The sequence below is a fragment of the Salmo salar genome, chromosome ssa16, assembly GCF_905237065.1.
Source record: "Salmo salar chromosome ssa16, Ssal_v3.1, whole genome shotgun sequence".
In the NCBI taxonomy this organism is placed as follows: domain Eukaryota; kingdom Metazoa; phylum Chordata; class Actinopteri; order Salmoniformes; family Salmonidae; genus Salmo; species Salmo salar.
In genome coordinates this window covers 63906384-63918824 of record NC_059457.1, presented here as the reverse complement: position 1 = coordinate 63918824, position 12441 = coordinate 63906384, and the positions used below count along the sequence as shown (strand labels likewise).

Below are 12441 nucleotides of genomic sequence, written 5' to 3'. Positions count from 1 at the left end.
GAGCATACAGAGGACGACACAGGCAGAACACACCGATCAGGGGGTTGGCTGGGCTACTCAGGGCAGACAAGGGTTGGGGGAAGAGAGAGAGACCTTGTTGTCATCCCCTGTCAATCAAATGAGAACACCCCACTAGGGGACAGCCCAGAGTTTCTTTGGGTGACCCTCTGTCATTACTCACAGCCAGTCTTTCAGTGACTGGCAGAACACACTGAGAAGGTGGCTGGCTAGGCTACTCAGGGCAGACAAGGGTGTGTGGGGGGTAAAGGGGGTGTGAGGAAGAGATGGTAGTGTACGGGTCAGAGACAGGGAACCAGCTAGATCTCTCTGAAGCGTGGGGAGGGAAAGGGGCAACACACCCCACACTAAGAGGTTTCCATCCAGTGACTTCACTTCATTTTGAATGCATTCACTCGTCTCGACCATTCTCCAGAAGTGTGAACTTGCACCCTCCTTTGTCAGATTTAAAAGCATCAGATTGGTCAAAGAAGCATTGGCCTGAGGGAGTTTCTGACCATTGTTAAATCCAGAGTGTTCAGGGTGTGGTACACTTTAATGTATAGATCATGAACAATGACCAATCAACATACAAACAAACAGCCAGAGCTAGCTTACTTGTTGGCCATCTCTGTTGTGAAGACGTACACGACCTTTGACCCGGGCTTGGGACCACTGCCGCCCAGCTCCATGCTCTGCCCTCCAACGGCATTGTGGGTCGACGTGGCCGAGCTGAGCGCGTTGTTGGAGTCCAGAGGCTTCATCTCTATCGAATTGCAGTCTGGAGAGAGAAACAGAGAGTAGAGGGGAGAATGAGAGAACACTATGGACCAGACCATGATGTTCATAACCAATGGTGTTGTTTCAGGTTGTCTCCATTGTGCATCTCAAAATATCGCTATATGTGGTTCCTGAGACGCTAAAACACTTCTCCGGGGGCGTTGTGAGATCAGATATAATCTGTTCACTGCAATAAATACAACCTGGAACTATTCGGATGAGATATACAGTATCAAGCATCTCAGAGTAGGATTGCTGATCTAGGATCAGTTCCTCCCTGTCCATGTAATCTTATTCACTGTGATCTAAAAAGCAAAACTGCTCCTAGATCAGCACTCCAAGACCCTTGACACATACAGCCCCAGACCATTAGGCCTGTGTAATCTTCTCCAAGTTATTTAGGAGGACCATGGGGAGCACTCACAGCAAATCACTTCTGTTCCTTCCCAACCCCAGTTTACTGGTCTAGTCCCAGATCTGTTTGGCTGCGTTTACACAGGCAGCCCAACTCTGATATTTTTCCCACTCATTGATCTTTTGACCAATCACATCAGATCTTCTCACATATTTCTTTCAAAGCCGATCCGATTGGTCAAATTATCAATTTGTGAAAAAGAGGTCTGAATTGGGATGCCTGTGTAAAACGCTGCCAGAGTACTGTTTGTGGCAGTGACCATAGGAGTTGATAAGACTGTACAAACAGATCTGGGACCAGTTGACCAGGTAGCTACAGTACTTACTAAAGAACCCTGGGTCTTCCTCGTCACTCTCGCCCCCAGAGCACCAGTCCGCTCCACTGTAGGGCTGCCGCCGCTCAGCTACACACAGCCTCTTGGCTCGGCTGCCCAGCTCTACACCAGAGAGAGAGATGAAGGAGCTAAGTCTGGCTAGTGTCAATCAAGCACACCTATAAAGCTGTACTCATTAAAACTTACTGATTTTGTCATGCACAAGTGAATTGAACAACACATTTAGGCCTAGCTGGTGTTCCGGGGTTTACAATAATGTGATGCAGCATTCGTAGCCTGGTTCCAGAACCGTTTGTGCCGTCTTGCTAAATCCGTTGGACAATGACGATATGAGTTGGCTATACAGCACAAACAGACCTGGGGCCAGGCTAGGCGACAGCATAAACACTTTACGACCAAATAACGTGTTGCCTATTCACTAGTTCACATCAATGCTCTCAGCGGGCCAATGAGTGGAGGGAGACGAGCTGCCTGTGAGGCATGCGGAGTAAAGTGGGCGGTCCTGAATGTAAATTATTTAGCCCGGTGTCTTTTAAAAACAGACAACAACCACGGGGAGCCCAGCGGGACACTGAGGGGTGGCCTGGGTCGTGTTCATGAGGCAAAACGTTGTGCAACAAAAAACAAAAACGAGCATTCAGATCGTACAACCCATTTCACTTTTGAGTGTTTTCTTCCGATTCGTGCCTACCGAATATGACCCTGTACCTCTTACCCCAAAGTCTCACATGTAGACAACCAAACATGCAAACGTGTCACACACAGTCACTCATTTAATAATAGCATCTTAAACTTTAAAGGCTGGTTTCCCTGACCCAGATTAAGCAAATAGCCTCCAACACTCTACTCAGCAAATTGGATGCAGTCTATCACAGTGCCATCCGTTTTGTCACCAAAGCCCCATAGACTACCCACCACTGTGACCTGTATGCTCTCGTTGGCTGGTCCTCGCTACATATTCGTCGCCAAACCCACTGGCTCCAGGTCATCAATAAATCTTTGCTAGGTAAAGCTCCACCTTATCTCAGCTCACTGGTCACCATAGCAACACCCACTCGTAGCATGCGCTCCAGCAGGTATATTTCACTGGTCATCCCCAAAGCCAACACCTCCTTTGGCCGCCTTTCCTTCCAGTTCTCTGCTGCCAATGACTGGAACGAATTGCAAAAATCACTGAAGTTGGAGACTTATATCTCCCTCACTAACTTCAGCCCATCTGTAAATAGCCCATCCAACCACCTACCTCATCCCCATATTTTGTTTTGTTTTTCTGCTCTTTTGCACACCAGTATTTCTACTTGCACATCCTCCACTCCAGTGTTAATTGCTAAATTGTAATTACTTCGCCACTATGGCCTATTTATTGCCTTACCTCCTTACTTAATTTGCACATACTGTATACAGATTTTTCTATTGTGTTAATGACTGTAGATTTGTTTATCCCATGTGTAACTCTGTTGTTTTTGTCGCACTGCTTTGCTTTATCATGGCCAGGTCGCAGTTGTAAATGAGAACTTGTTCTCAACTGGCCTACCTGGTTAAAGCAGCATGCTTAACTTCATCGGGGAAGGGAGCAGTATTTTCACATCCGGATGAAAAGCATGCCCAGAGTAAACTGCCTGCTACTCAGGCCCAAAAGCTAGAATATGCATATAATAGATTTGGATAGAAAACACTCTGAAGTTTCTAAAACTGTTTGAATGATGTCTGTGAGTATAACAGAACTCATATGGCAGGCAAAAACCTGAGAAAAAAATCCTACCAGGAAGTGTGGAAATCTGAAGTTGTAGTTTTTCCAAGTGATTGCCTATACAATATACAGTGTCTATGGGGTCATATTGCACTTCCTAAGGCTTCCACTAGATGTTAACAGTCTTTAGAACGTTGTTTCAGGCTTCTACTGTGAATGGGGAGAGAATAAGAGCCGATTGAGTCAGGTGTCTGGCAGTCGGCCATTATTTTAGTTATGCGCGCGGCCATCAGCACGAGCTCAGTTCTCTTTCCTTTATGAAAACAAAGGAATTGTCCGGTTGGAATATTTTTGAAGATTTATGATAAAAACATCCTAAAGATTGATTCTACACATCGTTTGACATGTTTCTACGAACTGTAATAGAACTTTTTTGACTTTTCGTCTGGACTTTAGTGCGTGCGCCTTCTGCATTTGGAATAGTGAACCTAACGCGCGAACAAAATTTAGGTATTTGGACATAAAGATCAACTTTATCGAACAAAACAAACATCGATTGTGGAACTGGGATTCCTGGGAGTACATTCCGATGAAGATCAAAGGTAAGTGAATATTTTTGCTATTTCTGACTTTTGTGGACTCCACAACATGGCGGGTATGGCTTGTTTTGGTGTCTGAGCGCTGTACTCAGATTATTGCAAAGTGTGCTTTCGCCGTAAAGCTTTTTTGAAATCTGACACAGCGGTTGCATTAAGGAGAAGTGTATATTTAATACTATGCATAACAGTTGTATATTTTATCAACGTTTATGATGAGTATTTCTGTAAATTGATGTCCTCATTCACCGGAAGTTTTGGAGGCAAAACATTTCTGAACATTACACGCCAATGTAAAATGGGTTTTTTGGATATAAATATGAACTTTATCGAGCAAAACATACATGTATTGTGTAACATGAAGTCATATGAGTGCCATCTGATGAAGATCAAAGGTTAGTGATTAACTTTAGCTGCATTTCTGTTTTTTGTGACGCCTCTCCTTGCTTGGAAAATGGCTGTGTGTTTTTTCTTGTCTAGGTGCTGTCCTAACATAATATAATGCTATGCTTTCGCCGTAAAGCCTTTTTGAAATCGGACAATGTGGTTGGATTAACGAGAAGTGTATCTTTAAAATGGGATATAATAGTTGTATGTTTGAGAAATTTGAATTATGAGATTTTTGTTGTTTTGTTGTTTTGAATTTGGCACTCTGCTATTTCACTGGCTGTTGGCGAGTGGGACGCTACCGTCCCACATACCCCAGAGAGGTTAATGGAGGCTCTCCAATAAGTCTCTATTTCAAGTACTTTTAGTCCAGGACTAGGCTTAATCTGCATCCCTACAACAGCTCCTGGTCCGCCATTGTATGTATACTTTAAAATGAAGTCAGTCTCACACATTACTAGGATTGTGCACTGTCGACACACCAGACCACTCGCTTTCAGAACTGAGGAACCTTCTGTCCCCACCGCCAGCCCCAAACTTGTGGGCGCCTCCAGGCAAGCAGTTGTGAGCAGTGCACTGCAGGCCCCGAGGCATAGAGCCTGAAAACTTTATGAGGTGGGGTGGTTTGTGTGTGTATGTGTGTGTGTGTGTGTTAGTTAGCTGGAGATGGACATGGAGTGGAAGCTTCATGTGCAGAATGATCCAGATGCACATGCCACAAACAAAATGGCCACTGGCAAACACCTAAAGTATGTCAATAAAAATCAACAATTACCTAACAAGCCACATTAACACTAAGGAATCAAACTGACGTGTCTGGAGGGGTATTCTGGGAGTGTATTTTATTAATATACACTACACCCATACACATTTTTTCCTCAAATGCTTTAACCATACTAATATTATAGTAAAAAAAAAACAAGGGTTGTCATTTTAATTCATCTATAAAATATCTAGTTGTGGTAGGCTCAATACTGAAGAAAAATACTGTTCACATTTATATGATTTCATATCATGAAAGAAGTAGAACCAGATCCTGCTCAGTAACAACAACCTCAGGTGTAACCACCAGAGGTCTCAGTGAAATGGAAATACTAAGGGGAAAATGACTGGACACCCCCTCTAACACAGTGAAATGGTTTCTTCCAAGGCTCCAGCCCACACAGAGTTTTTTCCACCAGGACGTAAACAGCGTTGTGGATGTCTTAATGCAGCACTACAGCCAGCCCCAAGGAGGAACACACACACATATATATATTATATACACACACATGCTCCCTCTTACTAGGGCGACAGCTACCAAGAATAGTGCGACTAATGCCATTCCCTGTGGGGTCCCGGGGGCCATCGTGACATGCCAGATAAGCCTGGGAGCCATTTTATAAGGACACGACTCTACATCCGTCACAAATCACAGAGAGTGAACCCCACACCGACAGACCATAAATACACTCCCACTGACAAGCCCACTCAGACAACTCCATATCATGAGTTAATAAATCACACTTCAACATCCAAGACCTAGTCCTTGTATTTTGACGGTTTGAATTCACCCCTGACTAGTTGATGTCACGGCAGACCGTTGAGAAGAAGGTGCAAGGTGATGTTGAAGGTAAAAAAAAAAGTTTAAAAAAGGGTACTATTTGGTATGAACAGTCATTTCCACGAGGGGCCAATAATCTGCCTTGAGATTCTGGAGAAAATGACCTACGTGACAGTAAGAGCAGCATGTGCATATCTGAACTGAATCGGGCCCCATGAGACTATTATGATGTAGTGATACTGTAGGTGCCAGAGGATGTTGATCATTACCCTGGCTTGACAGACTAAACCTGTCGATGGCGCCATCACTAGTTGTAGGGGAGGGCTCGGCCTTACCTTTCTGATCCCCCTCGTTGTTGGACGTCCCTGTGTCACGCTGCTCAAAAGACTCCACCGAAGTGCTTCTTTCCCTCTTCATTTTGCCCTTGGCCCCGTTGCCTGCATTCAGGCCTTGTCCGTTTTTTAGTCCTAGGCTCCCTACGGGCCCCTTAGGGCCTAGAGTTTTGGGGTCACAGGGCGAGGGCTGCGATTGGCTGCCTGCGCCCCCTGGCTTTCCCTGATTGGGTAGTTTTGAGTCCATCTGGGCGGCGCTGGAGGGAGACATGACGGGTGGAGAGCGCACCATGGCCTCCTGCTTCTGTTTGGGACTGCTGATGGAGAGGAGAGACAACCAGGGTTAGTGGGGGAACATCAAACAATGTCATTGCTGCTCTCCCCCAAAAAATGTAAAATGCCAAAAGCAAGTCTTATCACATGCGCTTAACAGTAGAAACTAATACACCCATTCTTTACATCAAACCACCAACCGCTGTCATTATCAACAACACATGAGAAATCACAGAAGAGTCATTAATATTCTCTTACATAAACGTTGCAGCGAGAACAGACAGGCAAGTACTACGGCTGAGACTAGTTCCCCAGAGGCTGAGGGAGGCACATGGCAGCTCCCCGCCCAGAGAAAGCATCACTATTAAAACAGCAGCTGGGTCATGTTCATTAGGCACCAACACGTTAGAAAATGGACAAAAAAAAAACAGGGAGGGACTCCACGGACTTCTCAAATAAGGAATGTTTATTTTCATTTTCTGTTGCGTGCCCTAATGAACATAGCCCAGATCCTGGCCGGGGAGCCATGACGCACACAGGTGAGTGACTAATAAAGGGTAAACACATCCACCTCCAATCCTCACCCTTTCTTTGTTGACAGAGTTGGGAACAGCAGGGGAGGTGGAGGGGGGTGTTAATGTATAATCGGTGCCTTGTTAAAGTAGGCACTTTAAGTACACAGGCTTTTTTCTCCCCGTGCTGGGCCGAAACCTAGAGACGGGAACACAACTCGCCTCATTGCCATGGAGACCTGCTACACATGGATAAAGCAGGGGAAAGGGGGCTGCTCTGTAGCCGACACGAAGTCGGAGGAGAAAGGGGAAGTTGAACCTAACACAGGGAAGCACAATTGATACGGAAGGCGTAGTCAGACCAAAGATGGTGGATAAATGAAGATAGTTCACGCAGCCATTGAAAAATGTTGTGTCAGTTCCGTTCTACTTAACTGGATGTGTCTTCTATAGACACCAATGCAATAGCAGCTGGGTCTGGTCTACTTAGTTCATGGACTTTCATTGAACCAGAAAAAAAAGTGAGTATGGTGCCTCGCTTCCTCTTCCGTCTCTGGTCTGACCACACACTAACGTAGCTCGAGAACACTGTCGGAATCCATTGCTGGTGGTACGAGGTTTAGCATGACCACTGCACTGGGCTAAAAGTCCACGGACAGATCGAAAATAGTTCACTGGCAGCGTCACAGCACTCAAATGGGAGTAACAACAAGCTCCAAACAGGCCCCTACCAGGCCTCAGTCAATCCTCCATTTAAATGGAGCTCTCCTCAACAGCTCACCCTTTCCAGCTAGCAGTGAAACATAAGCCCTAGCACTCTCCTAAAAACCCAGCCAAAATGGCCTCGCAGCCAAAACCGGAGCCAATATGGATGCGAAGCCAAACGTTGAGCCAATATGGCCGGCGTGCCTACTGTGAGATGGGCCCCAGCAGGGCTTTGGCAGTGCAGCTGCAGCCTTTATACTAGCCCCAGAGGGCCTGAGTCAGCACAGGCCGGGCCAGGGATGGGCTGGCAGAGAGGCAGCTGCGGGGTGGAGACACTCAGGTTCCAGGACTCACGCAAAGCCAGGACCTGCTGCACTAGGTTAAGCTTTAACAGGCCAGAGTAGTTCAAGTCTGGTCGTCGTGTAACCTCATACAGGATGCCAGATCTGCTAGATCTGAGCTCGCCTGACCTCTTAGCAGGTTTAGGAGCGGAGGACTTAGATCCAACTGCTAGACAGGATTCAATAAATACCACGCTATAAACTACAACACAGAACGGAGAGTCAGACGGCATGGCAGACGACATGGTGGTCTTAATCAGAGAAGAACAAAGGGTTCGTTCTAGGTCGTCTTTATTGCAGAGACTGTCCGATCTCATGACGCCTGGAGAAGTGTTAAACATCTCAAGAACCACGTTGAGATGGTCTAGCAATCTTCTGAGATACGCAGCCCGATTGCTTTCGAGACAGCGTGGCAGGCATTCAAACTCATTTCACTATGCAGTGGAATTGACAGGTTCTCAAGCGGGGATGCACAACCTGCGGCCCTGGAGCGGCCCTGGAGCGGCCCCGGAGCGGCCCTGGAGCGGCCCCGGAGCGGCCCTGGAGCGGCCCCGGAGCGGCCCTGGAGCGGCCCCGGAGCGGAGGATCATTTGTCCTTAAAGTTGATTTGTTCCCCTGTTTTAAAAGAGCCAAGAGAGAGACATAATAGCAGACAAGGACCCAGCTCACCTCTGCGTGTTAGCCGATGGGGAGTTCCTCACTTTGGGATTGCTGGAATGCATTGACGGCGATCCCAGGGAGACAGAGGGCGGAGTCAAGTGCTGGTGCGGGCTGGCCGAGGGTGTGGCCTTGGCCCGGGAGTTCCAGTGGCCTGTGCCGGCAAGGGCGGAGTTAGGGGTGGGGTTGTGGTTATTAGAGGAGGGGTTAATGTTGCTATTGGCTCGGCCACTGTCTGGGCCTGCCTCGTCCCGCTCCTTCTTGACACGCTCTTTCCGGCTGAAGTTTCCTGCTGTGGCTGCTGCTCTTTCCTCTTGCACCTCCAGCATCATCTGGATGTCAGTAAGTGTGAGGTGCTGTGTGCCTGGAGTCTCCTCAAGGAGCTCTCACAGTCCTTGGGCACACTGGTAAAGACAGGGGTCGAGGGAAGGAAAAAAACAGGAGAAAATGTTAAGAGACTTCACAATGTGTGCATGTTTTGGAATGCCACTGTTGTATCAGGCACCCCCGGCATTATAACATCTCCTTAGATGGTTCGCATCACTCAAAACAAGCAGGTGACATTGACAACTAACCAAATCACGACCCTTTACTTGGTTTGACTTTACACCGCATTAGATACTGATGACCGGTCCACCAATTGACAGGACAACAGTATCATAGACCAGGGGTTGAGAAACACAGACAGAGGCTCTGTTTGAGTAGCCACACTAACATACTACTAAGTACTCAATCTTAAAGCATGGCTTTAGTCTACGTGGTATGCTAGTATGGATGGACATAGAGAGGCCTATTCCTCCCATGTAACCTTGTTTGGCGTGTCCTCCTCCTCCTCCTCCAGGGCCCTTTTTCTCCGAATCACTATCATGAGACAGTTCCCTATCCTCTGAGAAAAGTCCTCCATAAAGCTGCACTGTCAAGATAGCATAAAATATTCAGGATAGCTCTGATGATGCAAGTGGTTCCATAAGCCCCCTCTGGCTAAAAGGTAGGAGACTGAAACCCATGAGAGAATCATCCAAATGAAACTAAGGCTGAAACTTCAGCTTGGCCACAACCACCAAAACACAATTCCACACTAGACTCACAATCAAAACCCAAAAATCGTTCAAAGACTCAACCTTAAAAAAAAAAGCTAGTTGGCTGCCAGTGCATAAAATATTTGGTTCTGGCTTCTGAGATGACTAAAAAGGTTAAAGACGACGTACACTACTCAAACTACTTCGACGTGCAAACTACTTCGACGTCCTAGCTTGACGTGCAAACTACATGTGAAATCTAAAAATGTAGTGACAAGAGGACGGGATCGGACTCAAGAAACCAGGGTCCTGTCCTATCCACTAGACATCAAACGGAAGCAAACGGACCGAAACGGGGAGCGGCTACCAGTACTTATAAGAACCAATAAGAAACTCATTTTCATTGAAAAACACTTTGCGTTGCAAGACATACCTTGCTACGTTTAGCTATGGTGTGCCCTAATGAATACGGCCCAGCAATGGGAGCACATCTCCGCAGACAAAACAGGCTCAGTATCGGAGTGTGTGAGTCAGGTTTTGTAGGGGTCCTGCTATATCTGACACATCCTTGCCCTCCTGGGTATGCAGCGGGACACATTACTCATGGGAAAAAAATGTGGTAATCAAAACCCAAAAAGAGAGGAGTCAGGGAGGTTGAGAAAGAGAAGGGTGAGCTCACCAGCAGCAAGCCTTGACCAGCTCTACCTCTCCCATCGATGACTGAGAAAAACAAAACAGGGTTCTGTTCATTAGAGCACATCATCGCAAAACATTTCCAACCGGCAGACACGTGGGCTTGGTGTGTCCATCAACTACAAATGACAAGAGCTATATAACAGAGTTGTGTTCATTAGGGAACACCGTTTGAAAAATAATTGCAACGGAAAACATAACACATCTTATTGGACAAGTTCAGATAGTACCTCTCCATTTCACTGGGGCGTTTGTCCATTTTGTGCCTAATGAACACAACCCAGGCCAGTATCCCTAGGCAAGGCTTCTGCCCTCTCCGAACACAGTATGTTCATGATATTAAAAAAGACAGAGACCCGTGTCTGTATAAGGCCATGAAGAGTCTACGAGAGAAAAAACTGTTTCCATTCCACCACTCGAGTGCGGTAAGCACCGGCAGAAGCATTGGAGTCAGTCGAGCTTCTGTGCCGGGGAGAGAAAGACCGAGACATTACACTTCACTAACGAGCGTGCACCCACACGGTCGCCATGGCAACGCCACTGGTGTCTGAATCTGAACGACTCCCAACACAACTCAGGAGTGTTTGAACGAACCGTGCCGCTCCACAGACAAGCACCCACCCCCACACACACTGGGAGACACACTGGGAAAGAGGCAGGGGGACCACAACCCCCCCCCCAACCAGCCTCATTCAAACATCGACCGACCCCACACACACACACAGAGAGAGCGAATGCAAGAATGCACCAGCGTTTCCTGCTCCCTCCCTTCACCTGTGAGATCGGAGATGGACTAAATAACGGGATGATACAGTTTATCAGGCCTGCTGGTCCAGCGCCAGCGCCAGGACAGGACATAACAACCCCTGACTACAGAATGGTGCAGCAGGAGCCTTTACTAGGCCGGGTCAGGTCAAGGTACCTTGGCTAATGCCCCTCTCTGCAGTGGACCAGAAAACAAGCCAAAGATCACAGACACTATTTGATGATGGTGAGAGTATGAGAAGGAGAGGGAAAAGGAGGAGAGAAAGGGGAGAGGGTCATATGAGGGAGAAAAAGGAGTGGAGCTGAAGGTTTAGAAAGAGACGAAAAGCAGGAGAACGAGGAGAGAGGAGGAGCAAGCGAGGGAGACGAGGAGAAAGGGACAGGCTCTCACCCACCGGCATCATCGCCCACCGATAACTAGCCGGTTCGTCTCAGTCTAGCGATCACAGCAACTAATTGGAAGAATTTAAACAAACTATCAACCCAGCACAGCACAGCGCAACAACAGAGAGCCATTCACACAAACAAGACAGAACAGACCCTCTCCAGCAGTCTGCTTTGCTGTGGTGCCACAGGGGCTCCATGCTAATAGCTAATGTGTCTTCTTAAATGCCTGTATGAACTGCAACTGCTTGCTGTTTACTCTAACAGCGTTCTCTGTGTAACTGTTTGTGTGAGCGAGAGAGGGGGAGAAACAGAGTCAATGAAAAAGAGCGAGCGGGGAGAGAGGGAGAGAGAGAGAAACCATCCACTCACATTTATTTTTTGCATTGCTGGAGGGCTGTGCAAAGCGTTGCAACATCCCCTCTCTCAAAGAGCACTCATTTCCATACTCCCGGCAAGGAGATGAGCGCTCTCAAATTGACCTTGACGAGGGCTCCAAATAAACCCGCTGCGAAGACACCAAAGCATCCTACTGAATACCAGATAAACATCATGCAACTGTGTGAAGTCTCCCCCTGGACGTACTGCGTACTACAGAAATATCCTGAAAAAAAGGGGGGGGGTGCTGGATAGAATTAGTCTAACCAACAAATCTCAGAGAGTGCATGTAACCTGGTGGTGGTTACGCAATATGCACGCATGAATGGAAAATATGGATCCAAAATTACACTCCTATGTTTCACAAACACAGATCTCCATTTTCTGAAGGACCCATTTCTCTGGACCACAAAGTAGACATGCACGTAGGCTACACACACACTCTGTGCCCACCAGCATCTACCAGCCATATTATGTAAATTCCATTTTGAAGCAAAACCACTACTGATCAGTGAGACTCTTCCCCCCCCCTCCCTCCCTCCCTCCCTCCATCCATCCCTCCTGTAGTGAGGATATAGCGTCCCTCTCTCCCCCTCCCTCCCTCCATCCCTCCTGTAGTGAGGATATAGCCTCCCTCTCT

General features: G+C 47.2%; 1 protein-coding gene across 8 annotated transcripts in view; it reads right to left on the bottom strand.

The window, feature by feature from the left end:
* The window catches only part of LOC106574308 (B-cell CLL/lymphoma 9 protein), a 100655-nt gene that overhangs the window by 10683 nt on the left and 77531 nt on the right, over window positions 1-12441 (bottom strand). For 5 of the 8 annotated variants that reach the window (XM_014150123.2, XM_014150125.2, XM_014150124.2 and 2 more), the window contains 4 exons: window positions 8575-8966; window positions 6078-6391; window positions 1518-1628; window positions 616-778 (listed from right to left, as the gene is read on the bottom strand). In XM_014150123.2, the coding sequence (XP_014005598.1) occupies window positions 616-778; window positions 1518-1628; window positions 6078-6391; window positions 8575-8894 (908 nt within the window). In that variant the 5' untranslated portion in view covers window positions 8895-8966. The remainder of the gene's footprint in view (window positions 1-615; window positions 779-1517; window positions 1629-6077; window positions 6392-8574; window positions 8967-12441) is intronic. The other 3 variants (XM_045697573.1, XM_045697574.1, XM_045697572.1) reach the window with 2 other exon arrangements.